At 43.3% G+C, this 21,239-nt stretch overlaps 1 protein-coding gene across 8 annotated transcripts in view; it reads right to left on the bottom strand.

Moving 5' to 3' along the window:
• The window catches only part of LOC107263850 (fat-like cadherin-related tumor suppressor homolog), a 217,462-nt gene that overhangs the window by 136,899 nt on the left and 59,324 nt on the right, over positions 1-21,239 (bottom strand). For all 8 annotated transcript variants that reach the window (XM_025081169.1, XM_025081168.1, XM_015731491.2 and 5 more), the window contains one exon: positions 3,879-7,467. In XM_025081169.1, the coding sequence (XP_024936937.1) occupies positions 3,879-7,314 (3,436 nt within the window). In that variant the 5' untranslated portion in view covers positions 7,315-7,467. The remainder of the gene's footprint in view (positions 1-3,878; positions 7,468-21,239) is intronic.

The raw sequence follows: 21,239 nt of genomic DNA, 5'->3' as shown, positions 1-21,239 counted from the left end.
TACAATAAAATTTTTTCGTTCTAATGAAAACTTAAGGGTGCTTGTTATCGATACGTTGCTTTTTTTTTTTTTTTTTGGCAAAATAAAAACCAACTCGAAGAAAATGTTTCGTTGTGAGATTCGTAAGTTTTTATTAGGATCGAGCGAAGAAATTTAAGTTTTTGGAGAAATTGAGATTGGGTTCGGTGTAATTGGGGTTTATAGATTTTCGTAAAATTCGAGTTTTCCAAGGCTGGTGAAAGTCAAGCATAATTTTCTTGACAAAGGATTTCGTACTATTGGGAATTGAATTACTTTGGAATTCGCAGTGTCTCGTATTGACCTTGAGCCTTTCCCTGCTCCCTTACAAATCACTCGGGACCACTCGGCTATCTTCGTTAGTTCTCGTGACGCTCAAGAGACGCCGCCTCTTGTCTTTGGAAATACCAGAAATTCTTCGTCTAATGGATCTCACGTACTTTCAAGAATAGCCACTTTTTAACCCTTTCCTCGGTACTTGTTTCAATGGTGACAATGAAGGTGCGATATACGTTAATGTATCTTTAATGCTTATTTGCCCTGTGACGTGTCAACTTCTTATCGGATACTTACCGTGTCGCCATCAACTCTCAATATACATATATATACACGTTTATTAAGTACCACTGGACCACCCGAAGATAACCCTGCCCATTCGATCTCTATTAATTCCCAGAGATCAAAATGGTCCATGGAAGAGGCTGGTGAGATAAAAAATGGAATAATCTTCAAAAAGTTTCAAATTTTTTTTGGTTTAATTTCACACAGTTTTCTGAACAGCCTCATCGATTGGAATTATCTGGAGGTAACGAACAATCCTCTTAAGATTAATTAATTTCCCCTTAATGGATTTCTATGGGCTGTTTCGATGTTCCGGGGTAATAAGATAAAAGGGGGTTTTTGTCCGATGGCCTTTTAAAAGGAATTGATACTTCGATGTTCAGCCAACTGGACCGACGGCTTGAGAAATCAGTGATCTTATGCCATAGTTGCAATTACAATAATTTCTTTACTAGGCGGTATTTTACTTTGCGCAATGATATTCTTGTTCGTCACTATGAATTCACTGCTAAGATATGACAAAGATGAACGATTAAGAGAACTTCTATTGACAATAGAACTGGCTAAGACCTTAGTTACGCAAGTACAGCTTGAACTGTTCACGTATCCTCGGAGTCTGCGATGTGGGACGACCTGACAATTAGTGGCAAATGGATTTCGTGCTGTCGATCAATTTTCGTAAGTCAGCACTTCACATCGATCTGACAGGGTCATCGAAATAGATAAGGTCAAGAACTTTATCGTGGATTTTATTAACGGCGATTGATTCGATGGGCGAGGCTGACGTCGAATAAGGAACAAACGAGCTAAGACCACAAATCGATAACAATAAATAAATAATTTAAAAAAAAAATAAATAAATAAATTACATAAATTTTCGTCCGATTAGGTAAACAAAAAATTATCATCGATAAAAAATATCCTAAAAAATTAACCCAGCAACCACGAAATCCAACCCTTCCATCCGAATAGCTAAGAACTAGGAAAATACCTCAAAATATTATCAGACCCTTTATCGACTGAATTAAGCAGGTACAGTCATAACAAAGACCGTCGTATTTATATCAACAGGAAAACAACACACGGATGACATATGAATATTAATGCACACTTGAATATGCATGGCACTGGATCGATGTAATATTTTCTGTTCTCCTATTTCCTCGCATTCTTTCCCATTTCACAAGATCTATATTCAGGCCAGCTATAGCCGGCACGAACGCCGTAACTTCCGTAATACATTGAAAACAGGTTTAAAATACCTCAAAGCCATTTTAAGGCGGGTGACAGATCGAATAATATGTTTCACGATTACCTTGTAGGTTTTTGTCGAATAAAAAAAGAAAGAAAGAAAAAAATAAATAAATAAAGAAAAAACGTAAAGAATCGACAGCCCCCTGAAAGGTCTGCGAATCCAATGAAATTTCCAGATGGGATTACGGTGCAACCGCGTGGCTATTATTATAACTGTTCTTACCATCATCATTATCATTATTACAATGATATATTTCCGCGATTCCCGTACAATGAATGAAATAACTATCATGAACGTGTCACAATACAAGACAGCGTAACTGATGCGCGCATGTGGTATTAGCCATTAAACGGAATGACACGCGGATTTCTTGTAGCGTCCGACGAAAGGCCGCAAAGAGAAATTTAATATAAGGTCGTAAAAGGTTTTCGGGGTCCCGCAATACAATTAGGTTTATTAACTTTTAATTTAATAGCAGCGGACACATAATGACCGGGTTTGAGAAACTGGATTCACCGGTAGCCGTATATAATGCAAGTGCATTCGGAGTGCATCGACGGGTCGTATAAGAGATGCACTAATGCAACGATGACAACGGGAAATATTTTCCAAAGTGCAACGGAAGGCAACTGCACCGAGCTCGTATATAGTGCATTCGAGGAAATTATTGTAAATCAGTCAAAAAAAAATCAGACGCGATTCGATGGATCGTTAAGTGGGAAAATAGGAATGGTGAAATAGCGTTAACGTTAAAGGGAGATAAAAAAGATCGATGATTGATAACAAATTAAATAATGCACCGACTAACGAAGTGCATTTCGCGCGGAAAGCAGTTAACGGGGTGTAAACCGACAATCGTTGCAAAATGCACCTATACGCAGGATGCACGATAAATAGCGCACGTAAAGCGGTTAACTCTTGGGCTTGGTAATTTTAACGTGACGCACTCCGCATGCACTTTCCGTGCACCGCGTAACGAGTTGCATTAAAGTGCATCGGGGGTAAAGGACGTAAAATCCAGAAGCGAAGAGGGTCTGTAATAAGTAATGCGAAATGAATACCTCCGGGATGAAACGCGATGCAAAGAGGATGACAAGGACGAACGGACGGGGTGTCTACGAGAAGTGCATACAGAAGTGCATAAAATTGTTCAAGCGAATAAACCAAGCGCAACAATCAATCGAAAATTGCAAGCAGCCTGCAGATACGTTCTACGGTCGTTACCCTATTTTTATCGAGTCGAACGAGCGGCCTGGCTAATTGACCGTGTCGGGGATGTAAAATATAGACAGTCGAGGGAGCGATGCAATTAGAAAAGTTACGTTGCACGGGTAACCCTGGATGCACCGGGAGACGAGCCGAGGGTCTCAAATAAATTTACGGTTACGAGATGAGTAAGGAGATTTGACGGGAATAACCCAGGACTCTCAGCGATGCATTTATTGAGAAGCATTAAACCAGTACGGGTGTAAGTGCAGCAGAGTGACGTCACTGCTTTGAAATAACTCTGACTAAGAAAATGCATCCACTGGTATATCCCATAACGGAAGACGTTAAGGTTAGTTCGGTATTCCGACTTGTCGGAAATGCAACGGACCGAAGGACTTCGCAGACTCCAATAAAACAGCCAGGCGTCCGGGTTCTGAGATAACAGAGTGCATCGGATGCGATGCTTCACGGAAGCTGGGTCCTGACGGGTTACGAAGAGGGTCTAGGGCTGGGCCGGTGACTCGTCACTCCAGAAGGCCTGGAAGCTACGGTCATTTTATTACGGTCGAGACAGTCGAACCGCCATGGAATATCAAGCTTAATTGACTAGAGTCGATTTATTGCTTTATGGATATGAATTCCGATCTCTTCGGCTGAATCGAACTGGACTTCCTCTTCGTCCACGACAAGTTCATAAGGATAATGAATAGGTGGTCATTCCGTCATCGAAGAAATCGTTGGGATAAATAGACGTCATCGAGATCATCGACCTGGATCATCCGCCAGGTTGAACCAAGGATAAAAAAAAATAGTGAAAAAAAGTATGGTGTCCTACCTTCATCGTCGATCGAGAAGAATCCCAAGCCGTCACCGCCCCGGATGCTGTAGCCGACCCTGGAGTCTCCACCGGGTAGATCCGCGTCCTTAGCTCGTACGGTCGTCACCAGGGTACCGATCGGCTGATTCTCGAAGACACTTGCAGATATCACAAAATCGTCAAACACTGGGGCGTGGAGATTCTCGTTGACGTCGACGACCTCGACCACGACCATCGTCTCCGAGGACAAGGGGGGGTCACCGCGATCAACCGCGAGGATGGTCAGGGTGTGAACTTGACGTTCCTCGAAGTCCAGTTCCTGGGTAGTCCGAATGGTTCCCGAGACCTTGTCGACTTTGAAAAATCCTTCGTTTTCGACGTCATCGGACAGGAAGTACTCGACGTCACCACCTGGTCCATCATCCGGATCGGTAGCACTGACTACGGCGACGACGCTCCAGACCGGTATGTCCTCCCGGATCTTGACCGTGTAGCTGGGTAGAGCAAAGGTCGGTGCGTTGTCATTGACATCGTCAACAGTCACTCTGACAAGTGCATCAGAGTGCAACGGAGGTGCATCGGTGCCCTTACCACCGTTATCCCGTGCCCTGATCTTCAGTTCGTACACTTCCTGTCTCTCTCTGTCCAGCTTCCCAAACACACTGAGCACTCCAGTCACAGGGTCCACCCTGAAGTCCTTGGTCTCCGTGGCTAGGAGATAGGTGATCCTGGCATTCTCACCCAGGTCAGCGTCAGACGCGTTGGCCCGGAAGATGCTGGTGCCGTTGAGTGCATTTTCCGAAACTTTGAAACTAGCCAGTGACTTTTCGAATTTCGGTGCGTTGTCGTTGACGTCCAGGACCGTGATAGGCACGATCCTGGATGCTGACTTTTGTGGCTTTCCAAGATCGTAAACACTTACGTTCAGGAAATACTCGTTCTCCCGTTCTCTGTCCAGGTACCCAATGATACTCAAGTCCCCAGTGTCTGGATCCAGTCCGAAGACGGAGTCACGATCTCCGGCAGATATTCCAAAAACTAGTTTCCCGTTGTAACCGAGATCACGATCCCGGGCGCGTAGCCTGACCAAAATTGTACCTAGGGGTATCGACTCGTTGACTTTTATTTCATTGGGAAAGTCCAGAAATTCCGGGGCGTGCACGTTCTCCCCGTACCGACTTGGCATCATCGTGTATTCATCATCGCGCCCAGGCATGTTATTTTTCTCAGCGGATGCTATCGCCTCAGTGAGGCGTCGGGCCACGCCCGTATCGCGGCACTCAAAGGCCCCACTCTCGTCCGTGAGTATCCTGGCTTGTGAACCAAGATTTCTCTTGGCATTAACCAGATGAACGTGGACCCTGGTTACGTCTGCGAAGTGGGTACCGTCCGTGGCAGTGATGTTGACTTCGCGTTCGGCTACCTTGACGTCCATCAGGTCACAGGCTACCGATAAGACCCCACTGGTAGAGTCTAGAGAGAAGCAGCCGTCTTCGTTTCCGGATACGAGCCTGTAGCTTATGATATTTCCAGCATCGAAATCAATGGCTGATACCGTGATGATCTCCGATCCTATAGGCAGATAACGCGGCACGTGACCGGAACAATCGATCTTCTCGAACTGGGGTCGATTGTCGTTTACGTCCCTTAATCTGATCCTCAACTGCATTTCGGTTTGTCTACGATAAGGAAGACCCCAGTCGCTGGCCCTCACGTGGAGCAAGTACTCCCTCTTCATGGTCTCGTAGTCCAGGACCTGTTTGGTACGTACGATACCGGAAAAGTGATCGATGTCGAAGGGCACTTTTTTGATATTGTCAATGCTGTAGGTTATGTACGCATTTTCACCAGAGTCCTTGTCCTTAGCCGTCACCTTCACCACCGAGGTACCACCCGGTTCATTTTCATCTATCCAGACCAGCATCTCCGACTTCTCGAAGATGGGATCGTTGTCGTTCGTATCCACCACGTTGATCTTGACCTTGGCCGATGATTGCTTCCTGGTACCAGTGTTACCCTGGTCTACAGCTGATACCGTCAAGGTATAGAACGCTTTCTTCTCAGCATCCAATGGTACCGCAGTGTACAGCATCCCGGTATCAGCGTTCACGTAGAATTCACCGCCTTCGTTTCCGCCGACGATCTCGAGGAAGACCAAAGCGTTTTTACCCTCGTCCGCGTCGGTGACCTTCAGCCTTATCACTGCTGTATTGACAGGTGCCGTTTCGGGCACCTTGACCTCATAGATCTCGCGGTTGAACACCGGAGCGTTGTCGTTGAGATCAGCCAGATGAACCGGGACGGATTTGTAGCTAAATCGCTGGGGTACACCCCGGTCAACGGCACGTAACGTGAGGTTGTAGCCCAGGGGCGTAGTCTCTCTGTCGAGCAGGTGGAGAACCTCGATGTTGTACTCGTCAGGTTTGCCACCGGTATCCTTAGCAGGCCGCACCCTGAAGTGCCCATCCGGGTCGCCGCCGATGATCTCCAGACTGGCGATCTCCCCGTGCACACCCTCGTCATGGTCTACCACCTGGACTATAGCGTAGATGTCAGCGTTCGAGTGCTCCAGGATGTCCGGCAGGTGGCGCACGTAGATCTCAGGAGCGTGAAGATTGACCTGGCGCACTTTGATCGTCACCCTGGCCGTGCTGGCACGGGATGAACCCACGTTCCTGAAGAGAGCGCCCCTGTCCTTGGCCAGGACCACCAGCTCGTGTATCGCCCTCTCGGAGTACCTCAGCGGCCTGGTCAGGGTGATGACGCCACTGACCGGATGCACGGAGAACTGTTCCGTCTCCTCGGCGAAGCTGTAATAAATCTCCCCGTTCCTACCCAGGTCAGCGTCTTCGGCCATGACCTTGAGGATGCTCCTGTGAAGCGGCGTATCCTCCGTGACGGTCTCCTCGTACTCCGTCGGGTAAAAGAGAGGGTTCAGGTCGTTAGTGTCCAGTACCGTAACCACCACCGTGGTATCAGCCTCGAGGATGATGAGCTTGCTCTTCCCGTCGCGCCTCGTCGACGTCCCCCGCACTTCCAGCACGTAACGTTCCTTACGCTCACGATTTAGCACGTCCACGTTGCCCGAACGAGTCCGTATCAAAAGAAAGCAAAAGTCACCCACGGTCCTTTCTTCGGCTTTGAAGAATTTCTCCCTGTCACCGCCCATTATCTTGAACTTCACCTCGACGTCGGGGTCCGCCGGTCCTAGCCTTATGCCCATCTTCTCCTCGGGCACTACGAACGTCTTACCTATGGAGTTCTCCGGTATGGAAACATTGTACAGAGACCGTGTGAACCGGAACTCCTGCGACGATGAAGCTTCCGTCGGTCCGGTTCCTGGTCCCGGGCTGGAGACGGAAGCGCCGTAGGACGGGATGCCCGCCGTGGCTGCGAGAAACCACAGCCACAGCCATGGCCAAGCAAGCAGCACATGCTGCCCTAACCACGCCATCTTGCTAGCTCATCGTTGATCTTTCCAGGATGCTGCGACCCCCGCCAAACTTCCAGCCAGGGTTGCCAAGCCCTCTTCCAGGTCCTTCGCAAGGAAGAGACTCTCCGGTATGCTGAGGTCCTCCTGGGAAACCTCACTTCCTGCCAATTACACCTGAAACACAAAGAGACACGAATTATGAGAAGAATTTCAAAATTAAATATTTTCATTAATTTTCAAATTAATTGAAGATCAACACCGTTTTCTCAATTTTACAGATGACCTAACCTAATTTAGAGACTCGAGCAGATCTGTACAAGTTTTCTCAAATATCACCTAGTAGATATCTCAAACACCGTGGATCATCTCTTTCACCCCACAATTTCCTATATCCATACCGCTGATAAGCCGGAATCCTCCCCATGGCTAACACCGCCCCGATAACGTCTGCAGCTGAGTTATCTTTCACCGAACAAGCCCGACACACACGTTCGCTCTAATCTAACTGGGCTGTTCCTCGCCATTACTACCAGAAGGCTACAGCACTGTCTCTCCAGCCACTGGGAACTGGTAGCAGTGGCAGTTCGACAGCCGGAAACGGATACACTGATATATCGATGTGATTGGCTACTAGCCGTTTCCAATTCGCGACTGGATTGAACCTAGCCTACAATTCCTATATCCCGGCAGTCGCCGGAACAGTAAGATAGAAAACATGAAAAGGGTATAAACAGAGACACGGAAACGATCCTTAAATTTCAAAGACTTTTTAACTCAATTCCTATCGATCCGTCCGACTGATTCATACGCAATATCCATACGTGAACACATAAACCACCCGGGGCTACAGAAATCCTACAGGATGATTACGCGTGACGTGTGGCAATCACAGCGGGGAATCTTTAATGAGAAATGGCAAATAATTTAGTGATGTTCAAGCTGGGTACTAAGAGCGTGAACGAATTCTCATCCATATGAAAAAAAAAGAAAAAAAAAATACCACCTGACCTCCATCATTTCATACTTCTTTCTCATAGCCTTAATCCACGATACGTGATCGTGCTGTGGTCCATTAAGAGATAACCAGTGAAAAGACTCACGAAATCATCGATCCGCTCACACAACGTAAATACCGATGCTTAGTACGAGTGTGAATAGTTATTTTGAAAATTGGATCCGCCAGAAATTCCCCAGTTGTTATTTTAACTGATTGGATCCAGCAGACGTTAATCACAGACGCATTCAGCAATCGTCCGTACTCGGCGGTAGCCCTGGGTGAAAGGACCTGTATACCACGTCATTATATATATATATATTTTTTGTCCAACTTCCGCAGTTATATTTTCCCGTACCCACTTGCCAGGATACGATCCACTGTGAGAAAAAAGGGTTAACGACTACGGAAGGTGTGTTGGTGCTACCTTCTGAAGTCTCTTAGCTCTCTGCTTCTCTTTGTTCCTCTCTCTCTTTATCTTATTCTCCATGACCCATCGACTCACCGCTCGACTCTTTCCCTCTCGCTCTCACTCGTACGTCCTTTTTTTCTCTCTGCGATGTCTCCGCAGTCGGCGAACGAAACCTACGGTCAATTATGGTACCGGCTTGAAGTCGTGGTAACAAAAAGTACTTAAACGGTCCGCCTAGTAACGTAACTGGAGAACCGTCGCGTGTAGTTGGTAACAGGGGTACCAACGTTGGTACTGGATATAGAACTAGACATAGTAACAGTCTACGATGTAAGTACTACGTGATTCTTGAATATCGTGACGAACTAAATAAATTTTATATCTAGGGAATTTCTTTCATTTTCCCTAGACGGACGATGAACGATGAGGATCGGATAAAGTTGACCTGACGAGTCCCGCTGGTATTGTGGATCTTTTTCGAGCCGTCGAAAAGTATCGAGAATAGAGTCGAATTTATGCACCGGGCTACTCGGAAGTTTCGGTTACGCATGAGAGATGTAATAAAAATTGGGAAAAAGAGGTATAGCTGTAGAGGGGCCATTCGGTCGGACGTGTCTCTATATCACTCTAAGACCCAGTGATAAGAGAAAGTCTTCGAGTCTATTCGATAAAGTGCTATCTCTCATCGTATGCTGATACCCTAATACCCAGTCTGAATGTTGTTATTGGTATTTTCAATCCACGATTTTCACCTATGGGCTATGGCGCCGCCAAACTGCATGGTGATCCCTTCTGGATGAGGATACACGCTTCTTGTGAAATTGACTGTCTCTTTGAATAAAGCTAAACCAGGGTGGGTTCGATTTTCCGCAGGATACTATCAAAGATAGTAGATATATACAATATGTATATGTATACCTATATATGCGCTATTTACATTGCTCGTCTGGCTCATAGGGAGTATCGTCTGCAAAGCACTCAAGCACTGTATCATGCACGTGCATCTATCGGATGCACTTCGGTTATCAGTTTAAAAGGACCCCAGGAATAGTACCTCAAAAGATTCAGAAAAAAAAAACCAGACGCCATCAAAATTTTTTCAAGTATATACATATACGATCCGTATATCCGTATACAGGATACACGTCATTAGTACGAGTAACGAGTGACGTCGGAAATCCAGATGAATGAAATTTACGTAAGAAAAAAAAAAATGAATTTCGTACGACAAAGGGTAAGATTGAATATTCTTAGAAATTGAAAAAAAAAAATAACGTTAAAAATTAAGGTATGCCCTTTTAAGATTATCTACATAGTACACTTAGTGCAAAATGCACTCTGTCGTCGGAATGGATTCGTGATATTCTCCATCTGCATTGATACCAACATATGCACAAAGGTGGATGACGTCACAGGCGTACGGGGATACGTATAGGGAGTTTAACAATGTCAGATAGACTGTGGAGCCATCGAGAGAATGGAGACATTTATTCAGATGGGATCTATATATTCCAAGCCCAGCATCAGACAGCACCCACTCTAGCCCGCTGGACCAGTCATCCGTAGATAGATACGCTCGTGGACCATGTTCTCGATATCGATCATATCATTCTCTCTGGATTTGTACTTATTTGTCTCCGTATATATAGGTATCGATATAGCGTTCACTAATAGATCCATATATCGCATACGAAATTCCTGTATTTATCTTGCCCCTGGTATCGGTCTATTCTTTGGTATCTTTTCTTTTTATTTTACCTTTTCTTTTCTTGTTGGAATAACTTTACTCTTTTTTTTTTCTCGTCGTGGGAAATAAACGTGGAATCATTCTCGGTCTAACCCGTAATTGAAAGCTGCACTCGTGCAAGAAATCTTTCTCGGTATTGTCTTTCTACTGTATGACGATTCCACTGTATGCCGGTCACGTAACATTGAGATAAATATTTAGCATAAGTGCGTGAGTGCGTGACCGAGTGAGCTCGTAGGTGCGTGAGTACTCGAGTTGCTGAGTGCAAATTTTTTTTTTATGCAGAACAGTGTGAAAACGAGTGTCGCTCGGCGCGGAAGGCGTGTTTACGAGAGACAGGTCATCTTTAAGGGGGCTGAAAATTTTAGGGATGCTGGGAATTTGGTACTGTGACGCGGATGACGCAATCGTTGCGGTGAAATTATAGACGGGAATAAAAATGAAATCCTTTGGGAAAAATGATTATCGCGAATTGCGTGATGTAAAGTGGTCGAATGGCGTCGCGACGCTTCAACGTGGGGTTGATTTTTTTTTTTTTTTAATAATGATCTCGCTCCTCTTTCGAGACGTAAATTTACTTTTACGGGCAATTTTGAAACGCTTAGTTCGAAAATTTTATTTAGATATGCAGACAGGGCCGATTACGTTACCTGAGGAAAAGGGCGAAACCCTCCCCCGACGACCCTACGTAATTGAATTCCCGATTTGAGTAATCAGCACTGACTTGGTAATTTCATCCTGTGGATGGACCATTCGAAATACGGGTAATTCGAGGGAGCGAATAAAAAGATCTGGTTGCTAAGGGCGAAGAAATGAAAGATTTTTTGAAAATCACCTGCGATTTCCTTTTCAGCCGTAAAAAGAGAGTAACGAGAATCGACATACAAAAATATCACTGCGAGAGACAAAAAATACAAATGGACAAAGAAACGAACGGGAAAGGAAACAAGAGGGGAAGTCGTGACTTCTCGTCTTTTTTTTTTTTTTCTTTTTTTTTTATATTTGCGTCAACCCCCTTTTTCTGTTCATGAAGGGTCGGTGGATGGGGCACGGGTAGAGGGTAGGTGTGGCGGTACAGATTTTTTTGCCTAATGGAATGAGGAGTGAGATTCGCGTTGACAATCGAATGTCCATTAGCCAACCCTGCTGTGCCCCAAAACGTGCCGTGTCAAAGGTCAGGAGGGGTGGTGGTGCTTATATAGCATACCCAGGGGTACTTGAGCGAAAGAGACGGCTGTTCGGTCAAGGGGTTGTTGGAGAGCTGGGATAGGATTTCGATATAGGGATTGGGTCATCCCGAAGCGACGTCCGCGTTAGCAGGCATCGGGACGCGTGACAAATGGCCCCCACTGATTAAATCAATCGGGCGTAGATACGCTCCTGGAATGACACGTCACGTCGCAAAGCTTCTATTTATGGCTGCTGGACCACTGTGCTCATAATTTTCAAAATCTGAAAAGCGAACGGCACTTTGTCATGTCCCTCTGGGCAGTCGAGGTAAACCTCGTTACTGCCATCTATCGGGATCAGCTGATCGTATTAGATTTCCAGCCGAAGCAGATAGACTGGAAACCGCAATGAAAAAATTAAAAAAAAAAAAAAAAAAAAAAAAAAAAAAAAAAAAAAAAAAAAAAAAAAAAAAAAAAAAAAAAAAAAAATATCCACCACAGGTAAATACTCTTATGCAATAGCTGTATATAGCATATAGGACAGACTTCTGATTTACGGTGTAAAATTATATGCACTCAAGGTTGCCTTCTTGGATAATCAGTACTAAAGTTATACAAGAAGATGGATCTTAATAAGAGACCTGGCTGTCTTAATGAGACAGATTGTAAGGAGGAAAGAACGAGAACGAGGAGAACGGAAGCTGCGCTCTTTGACGGCTCCCGCCCGGAATGGCCAAAATGGATTTCTTTTGTCGAACGTTTCTTTTGGTGGCTGAATACAAATGCCGGGGAAAAAAAAAGGAAGGAAGGGAAAACACGAGAGATGAAAGAGAGAGGAAAAGCGGATGGGATCCAGTTCACTCTCTTTTTTTTTTTTTTTTTTTTTTTATACAGGATGAACGTCACGCCTAGCTAATATACATTTACCAGAGATAAATCTCTTAGCTATCCCTCGGGAATTGCCAGAATTGGATAGGAGTGATTAATAATCTTGTGTGATTGGTAAGGGAGGCCTAGCTACTGTAGATCCTAATCCAAACAGCTGAAATGGGATCTATGGATCAAAGCCACGGGCTCACCAAGGAAGACTGGAAATTATATTTTCTAGTATATCGATTCATTTGCCCTTTTAAAGGGAATTCGTTTCCTTGGAGTCAATCCTCGAATGAGGACTTGAGTGAATTTTCGAATCGAAACTCGAGTCAATTTTTGAATCAAAACTCGAGTCAATTTCTTCAATTACAAGAATTGACCTGACATCCCCTACGTATTTCACGCTTTGCCAATTATTTACTCGTCACTCAATACCCAATCTATCCATAACTATAACACTATACACTTAGCATACACATATTTCGCATAATTTATCTCGGGAACAGAAAATAAATCAACCTCGACCTGATCTCAACTGTTCAAACCATTTGGCACGTATTAGAAATTTGCAATTACAGGTGTCACACGGATTCGCCAGTTGCATTTGAAGGTTTCAAACTTTCTGGATTGATTATATTATACGAAATTCTATTAAATTCTATAGAAACCGGAAACCGCTCGACTACGATTTACGGTGACCGCCAGTGCCAATACCTATTGTATACCTATACGCAACCAGTGTTTCCGATCGAAATGAAAAAAGACGAACGATTTTCCAATGGTAAATCGTGAGAAACAAAATTGAATAAAAACGATATGAAGCTGTATCAAAGTTCATAAAAGAATTGCACTTCAACGGGAAGTGAGTACGAAGAAACAATTGGATTGCTATGGGTCGGTCATTAAGTCGTTAGACGACTTGAAGTAATTATGATAAATTAATTTGACGCTTCGGCTGCGAATTGGACTTGGGTTGAATTGATCGAATTGACCCACGTTACACTCCGTGAGATAAAATGAGAATCTATCATTGACCATCGATAATAATAAATTCCGTTCGATGCACAAGATGAAAGTCAGCTGAAGTGAGATATCGAGTTATCATGGCTCGTTATACTTTATTTAGAAATGCAAAGCACTTCCGGTTCTGCGTCACGAGCGCGAAACTTGCCAAAAGTCCAATTAAAAATTCACCAACAGTTTACGCCAGTAGGGTAGTTTATCTGATAGAAAGAAATTAAAGAAAAAAAAAAAAAAAAGAACTAGATAAATACCTAGTAACTCCTGTACAAAGTTTGCTCTCCCAATCAGTGGAGAATGCTCGAGCGTTTAATTACTTCGACTGGCATTAAAGCCTCGTGCACACAGAAATAAGTTCAATGAAAGGATCTTCGTACCGTTAAGTGATTTACTAAATTTCACGTAAAGACGCGTAATGCAAAAAGTTGATTTTCCAAAAAAAAAAATCCATAATACCACACCGCGACGATTTACTTCGTATCGATACGCGAATAGCACGTGGGCATGAGAAAAAAATTTTTAAGAAACAGTAGCAATACATCTCCTTGATTACAGGTGTGCGAGGACCCTAAGAAATGATGAAAGTTCGGCTTTAAGGTTCGGCCGGGAGTAAAATGCAGAGAGGGTGCCGAAACGGGAGATGGGAAGTGAAATCGAGAAAAGAGAAAAAGTGAGTGGCGGAATCTCGGTCGCGGGTTCGCGTTTCCCGGAGACACGTGAAACGCGAGAAAATCGTCATACGCGAACGTGACAGTATGCACACTTCGGGACGTCGCGCGATAATGTTGCATCTTGCACATGGGGAATATATCACAATGCAGGGTTGGTAAGCGCGCCAGCGCATTCATGCCGGCAGATTCCCCACAGGCTAGGGACTTTTTCGAATGGTCCTCTTGAAATCCTCGAAAGCCTTCGGGGCTCTTGAGTTCCTGGTAGATGATGCACTATTCCGGGCACATATGCACATATGCACCGAGGCCCTTGGATTCTTGGTAAAAGTTTCATTACCTTACATACGGAATTTCACTACACACACTGTACGTATGTACAGCATTGAAAGACGTACATACCTTTACGTCGGTAAGTAGACCGTTTTTCCTTTCAAGACTGAAATGTACATTCGCGCTCATCGCTATACGACGAAATCTGTAATAGTCGTATGTGTATGTACCTATGTATATGCTCCTACCGTACTTTATAATATCATTAAATATAGGTGAAAAAAAAAATTATTCTCATTCATTGAAATTTTCGTAAAATTAAGCTAAATGATATTTGGTCCAGCGATAATTAGGGGTTGGAATTACATCAGAGTAATTAACGTCCGGAGGATAGTCCATTGTGGGAGTGATCTCTTCATCCTCCTTTTCACTGGCACTCGTTCGACCCCTATTTAGCTATTAGTAAATCCGTTACTGTTTTTCTTAAAAAAAAAATCTTGCCGCTCAGCAATTTTATTATTACTGCTTTATTCATCGCTGCTTTACTTATCATGGCTATTTTCATCCCCCCTGATAAAATCCCTATTGTAACCCGCGCAAGATGCTCTGCCGGGGCGTTCGCTAAGTTATTTATAGTGATTGCCATCTTGCACGGAGTCGTCCCGTCTAGATTTCTCTATTGGACAACCCCAATAGAAACGACAGCCATTGCTGCCAACCCTCCTTAACGTATACGACAGAGCACCTGTTGGTCGTCGAGCTTCTGGATGAAATATAAATTTGGTAATGATAACGAATGGGCTTTTACGGGAAAGGGCGAGAACACGATAGGACTTATGGGGGGTTGGAAATATTTCTCGTGTATTTCAATGTATTTCAAGAGAAAATTCCTATCGTCGTGTTTTTTTCAATCAATTTTTTAGATAAAAAATCATTTATCAACGTCATAGATACTTAAGAACTTTATTTATCGCATTTTTATGCTCTTGCGAGTACAAAAGTTATAGCGATTTTTGTCATTCGTAGAAAAAAGGCTATCGGGAAAGAGCCAATGAAAACACGAACTACGGTTACGTGTACGTCCCTACGTAAATTCATGGCCGAGCGTCGCTTCGATGGGTCGGAGAAATATAGGCGCGCGCATGCGCGCCGATTCCGATTTCCCCGGATTCGACTAGAACGAGTGAAGATTTATGCACGCGACCGTCCGCGTCCCGAGTAATACAGCGAACCTCGATACCACGTGTATTTGGATTTATGGGACTGTGGATATCGGAGCGACGCGCGCGGCTTCAAATTATTAACAAGCTAGGAAGATTATCTGGCAGCAGGTACCTGCAGGGATCTGTCTGCGCGTGTAAGCTGCGTGCACGTGGTTATCGTAATTAGGCAAATTTTGTATAACCAAATAAAAAACAGATTACAGGAGTAAAGTTACTTAAAAATTCTGTCGTTATACCTGAATCCATATCCGCCATTATCACACGCTTTGACCAGCTTACGTAATCCAGACCTAACCTAACCCATCGATAAAGGCGACCGAACGATATTTTTTTTCATGCAATTATTTCGCGATGAACTGTATTCAACGAGCGATTCCCGACTTGGGGAAGACGCTGGCTGAATTCGTTCAAATTGTAGTTTGCCGCTGGCTGTTACGGTGGGTTTAAAGAAAAGATTGTGGCGCCATCTGGAACAAATTTTTATCCTACGCGTACAGGCCTAGCTATAGAATTTCTCGAGTCTCGTTTATCCGCTACCAGTTACACGGAGATCGATCTAAACGTTAAACTCATTGGGAGTACGATCGCGTGCCGAAGTTTGCCGAAAATTGCCGAGTGGTTTAAATTTAAATGACTCGTGACGTATTTCCAAAACTTCTCGCTGGCCAATAAACTGCAATATGTCATAACGAGATCGCAAGTAGAAATTACGGTGTTTACGGTACCTTTAAGTTTTACTTGACAGACCAGCGTATTTATCACGCTGGCAACCCTGTACAAAGAATTCGGAGCCGGTTCTCTCGATTCTTATCTACATGTTAAATTCGCGTGCAGGTTACGCGCGAATACCGATGACGTCAGCAATGCGTAATTTTCACACCGAAATAACAGCGTCGCGAGGAATTTTTGCTTTACGAGGAAAAACGTTAATCTGACTCACCCTGTGAATAGCCCGATTTCCATTAATCGGCCGATAAAGCGTTAACTAAGAAAATGAAATTGTTCCTGAAAAAAACATGAAATCCAAAGTTCTAAAGGTTCGACTGGGTATTAAGGACATTTTCGCTAAGAACGAGTCTCCGTATCCAATTTAATGGATAAAAGCTTCGGCACTTAAGTTCGGTACACAATAAACGATCGAACAAGCATACCACCCCAGGTAAACAATAGCAAGGAGTAAACAGCGTTAAGAACCAGCCTTAAAGTCTTACAAAGCTCCATCTCGAGCCGCCGCCGATACAGAATTACAAGACGCGGTAGACGATATGAACTATAACGGGTGTTAACAAAGTATTAATCACGCGTACACGCCGAGACCTGGTAACAGGGGTTGAAAGGGGGACAGCAAGGGCCCCGAAGGGATTAATAAACCCAGACGAGAATATAACACAGGAAGACCCAATTTCGAAACTCAGTACAGTAGGTACCAACATAACAGAACTCATAGCAGAAAGCAATGGGGGCCATAAGGATAGATGGAGATAATCAAACACCCTGGAATTCAGCTTGTCATCGCGTCCTACAACGTTGGGTCCTACAGCGCTAGGCCCCGTATACTGAACTGGGACCTGGGGCCCAGTCGGATAATGTTATTACGGTAACGGCTCTTTTATTTCCCCGGAGAGCGAAGAAACGAGCGGAGGAAGAAAAAAATTGAATATAAAAAACTTCGAATTAAACACGAGTCTCTCCCGTCGTAAAGGACCCCGTTGGGGTCAAGGCTGATACTCACGAAGGACTCGTGAGCTCACGTGGTATCAAAGACGAATCCCGCGAGTCGTTGAAATATCATTGGGTTCGCGTGAAAAATTCGAATTTCGTCTTAACGCTAGTATTTACCGGATACTCGACCAACTTCGCCTTCCTGTTCGACGCGACTCTTTGAAGTTGGCTGATTGTAAACGAAGTCGTGAAAACGTTTCGAGGCTTAAACCGTGGAGTTCGGTATCATCGTAGTGCTGGGAGCTTTATCACGATGCTCCCGGATGCTTCCGCACGCGTTGGGAAATATAAGCCAGGGCTTGTTATGTTAATCGTTACTTTATCGACGATACTAGACTGCACTCGCTTGTGCACACTTTGCTCGGCTATTGCGTATAACGCGAATGAACGTTACTAAGGTAATTTCAGTTAAGGGAGACTTTACACTCAATTTACTTTATCTAGAGCTTGCCAGTCGTTTGCTCTATGCTTGTCTTGTGGGATTTGAGGGTACAGGGAGCAAGGGAGGGCAATGAAGATCAGAAATATATTTTAAGGGGAAAAAATGACAATTTTTTTTTTTTTTTTTTTTTTTTTTTTTTTTTTTTTTTCCGTTGGTATTACGTAATGCCATTTTTTAATAGGATTATTGTCTCGTGAAATATATCTGAATTATCTTGGACAGATATGGAGATACGAATTCTAGGTAGGATTGGTCGCTGGGCTTAACTGTGAAGTGTACTTCTCGATCGGATGAAGTGGGCCAGGGACAGGACTGTGAAGTCAGTCGTGAAGCGTCGTGGGTACGAGATGTTTTGTCGAGCCACGATAAGACGGATGGTACGTGTAACAGCCGGCAGCTGCTCGTGCGTTGAATATTTAACTGGGAGCCCGGAGTAGCATACAATGCCCGAACTGGTCTGAATAGAGGCTGTTTTGAAGGGTTGCCCTTAGTCGAGGGTCGAAGTAAGCCGGGGTCCATATTTAATCGATGTTTGCCACGGCCCTGATCTCTCTTGATTCCCTGCTACGTAAATACATGTATATGACTGTATATATAGATATGCCATAGACTCGAAGATAAGTTTGCAGTCTGGGTTAATTAAATAGGTTTTACGGCATCAATGCTAGTTTTACTTAAATTTCAAAAAATGTCTGGACCATTTGTATATTTGGCTAATAATATGCTTGCCAGCACGATCCCGAGCCTCTTGGCAACGCTGTGAAATCTTCATGAGGACTTTATCAAGTAATTACTTTTTAATTAATATAGCCCAAGAGGGCAGGGGATGCCGATGATAAATAAATTAATAAAATATTTCGCTAGCATCTTGACAAAAATTATAAAGAATTTTTATCTTTTTTGTTTTCCTTAAGAAAAAAAAAGTTTAAGTCAGATTATATCTTTTCGTCTATTTGTCTTTATCTTTTTTTTTTCAATCTCATCCCTTACCCCAGCTACTTTCTCAGCCACGATCTCTTTTATTCAAGGCCACCCTCTAAATGGCCAAAGACACTTTTCACACGAATCCCACAGCCTCACAGTACCGACCCAGTCAATCTTGACAAGCTAATCGTATTCCCAGGAAGTACAGCCATCCCGAAACGAGTGTACCGGATGCAAGGGATGCTGAAAAGTATGCAAATAGGATGCCGTCGTACGAGTCCTTAGACAGATTCAATTGCAGCATCCGACCTCCATGGAGCGTCTTTGAGAACAGAGGGGAAAATGACGTCACCCGAGCAAGGCAAATGGCTCTGTGATTTATTTCCCAAGCTGGTTGGCGAAATAAATTGGACACCCGTGAAATGAGAATAAGCGCCCGTAAGTACGAGTAGATATATCTCATCCCAGTGTGGTACGGAGACCCTCGAGTTTTATATACACTTAAAAAAAAAAAGTCTTTCCTACACTCGCTGTAAAATAGATTAAAATTTTTTTTCTCAAGCCCCCTTCAACGTCAGATCATTCTTAATTATATACTTAATTTATGAATTATGTGTACTATACGAATATATATGTATATATCTACCAACACGATAAACAAGGATAGTTCGTCCCCGATGCAGTTTGCACTTAACCCCATTACATAGATGCATACCATAGTATGCAAAATGTTGCATCCAGCTGAATTTTCGAGTAACGGAATTAAGATTGCATCAACCGTATGCAACTGCGGACCACGTGACGTGATCCTTCGCTTGAAAATTTTCCCAAAATATTCGCCTGTCGACGTCATTGTTCGTCGTGTAACCCCTGAATTGGATGGTGTGCCGGAGCATTGCGAGCATGTTTAAGGAGAGCTTGAAAAGTTTGAGGAAGGGGGTATATCGTTGGGAACTCGATTAGGAACTTTAGCTACATGGGTTATAGCTGTGGGGTTTGGGAGAATTTTACTTCGCTCTCCGTGTTACGCGAAAACATTTTCAAATTCGATTAAGCAATATGGTTAGTGGAGCTATGTGCGGGGTATAATATTTTATATATACACGAACAAGATAACACGGTAATAACGTTAGGCGCGGAAAGATTAAAGTATATTATCTCAAAGATAGGTTTATCTAATAATGGAATTTAAAAGACACCGAAATGTCGCTACAAGATATTTCGTATCGATTAAAGAAAATTTTTGTAAACGACTCTTGATTATCTATTAGATAATTGATTATCGGCATTAGGAATGAAGGAATTTCAGATAAAACCGTTCAGATAAAAATACCAAGTGCGGTAAAAGAAATTTTTTAAATTATCTTTCAAGAAATCTAAACGTTCCTACAGTAATACCGTTCTCGTAGCAATCAATTTAATTTTCTAGTATTTCTTGTATTTTCTTTCTTTTTCTTTTTATTTTTTCATCTCACTTTTAATTCATCTCCACTCAGTCTTCGTCCTACAAATACTTGATGCACCGTCATGCTTCCTTCGAATGATTACCAAGTCGCGAAAGCTTTCACGTGTAATGTCGCGGCCTCGTTTCGTACAGGCGTGGAAGTCTAGACGAGTCGACTGTAACTATTGAAATACTAAAATGTCCCGTAGCGTTACAGGCCACGTTACATAATGGCCGAGCAGCGTTTAAAGACAAGTATCAATTTCGGAGCACTCGCCAGGAAGAAGTTTTTCGTGGGAGCCTAATTCGACTGCTTCAGAAAGCATAATGTGGTCGGACGGTTTAAAAATTTCGAGTAACCATCGCTTTTGAATGACCGAAGCAATTTATTTTTTCAAAACAAAAAAAAATTGTTAACCAGCTAAAAGGAAAGTTTACGAAATATACTTTTTTTTTTTTTCGGGGATCAACGAATTATTATTTTTCACGCGCTGAACTCGCGTAAGTTTATTCAATGATAGATTTTTGTATTTTTATCTTTACGTAGAAAAAATTGTATTTTTTATTTTCAAAAGCGGTCCGGATCATTTTATCATAATTAGCGAACTTTGTATTCGATTATTCCGAAAAAGTTTTATGTCGCCTCATCCGCTCGGGAAAAATTCACGTAATTAAATTCAATCGTTCCGCGCGTCTTAAGGACGTCGGGTTAAGCACGGTTTACATTTGGCGGAAGCACCTTTCATCCCGTCCTGTGTCAGCCAATGAGCGTCAAGTTAGTATTTAATTAAAGACAGTTAGGATGGACCGGATAGGACCCTAGGAAGGATAAAGGGACTGTTTTAGAAACCCAACAGAACATTATGGGAACGGTTAGGAACCCAGTGGAATATTTTAGGGCAGTATCCAAGAGGGCGACTTCTTTCACATCGGGATTAACGAGTGGAGTCATTTTTTTTTCTTTTTCATCATATTATTGATCATCACAGTTTCGTGAGACTAAACGGAGATCCGATTTTGTATATATATATATAT

The sequence above is a fragment of the Cephus cinctus genome, unplaced genomic scaffold (genome assembly GCF_000341935.2).
Source record: "Cephus cinctus unplaced genomic scaffold, Ccin1 Ccin1_scaffold0167, whole genome shotgun sequence".
Classification (NCBI taxonomy): domain Eukaryota; kingdom Metazoa; phylum Arthropoda; class Insecta; order Hymenoptera; family Cephidae; genus Cephus; species Cephus cinctus.
Note: the sequence above shows the minus strand (reverse complement) of the source record. Positions and strands in the feature narration are given on the sequence as shown.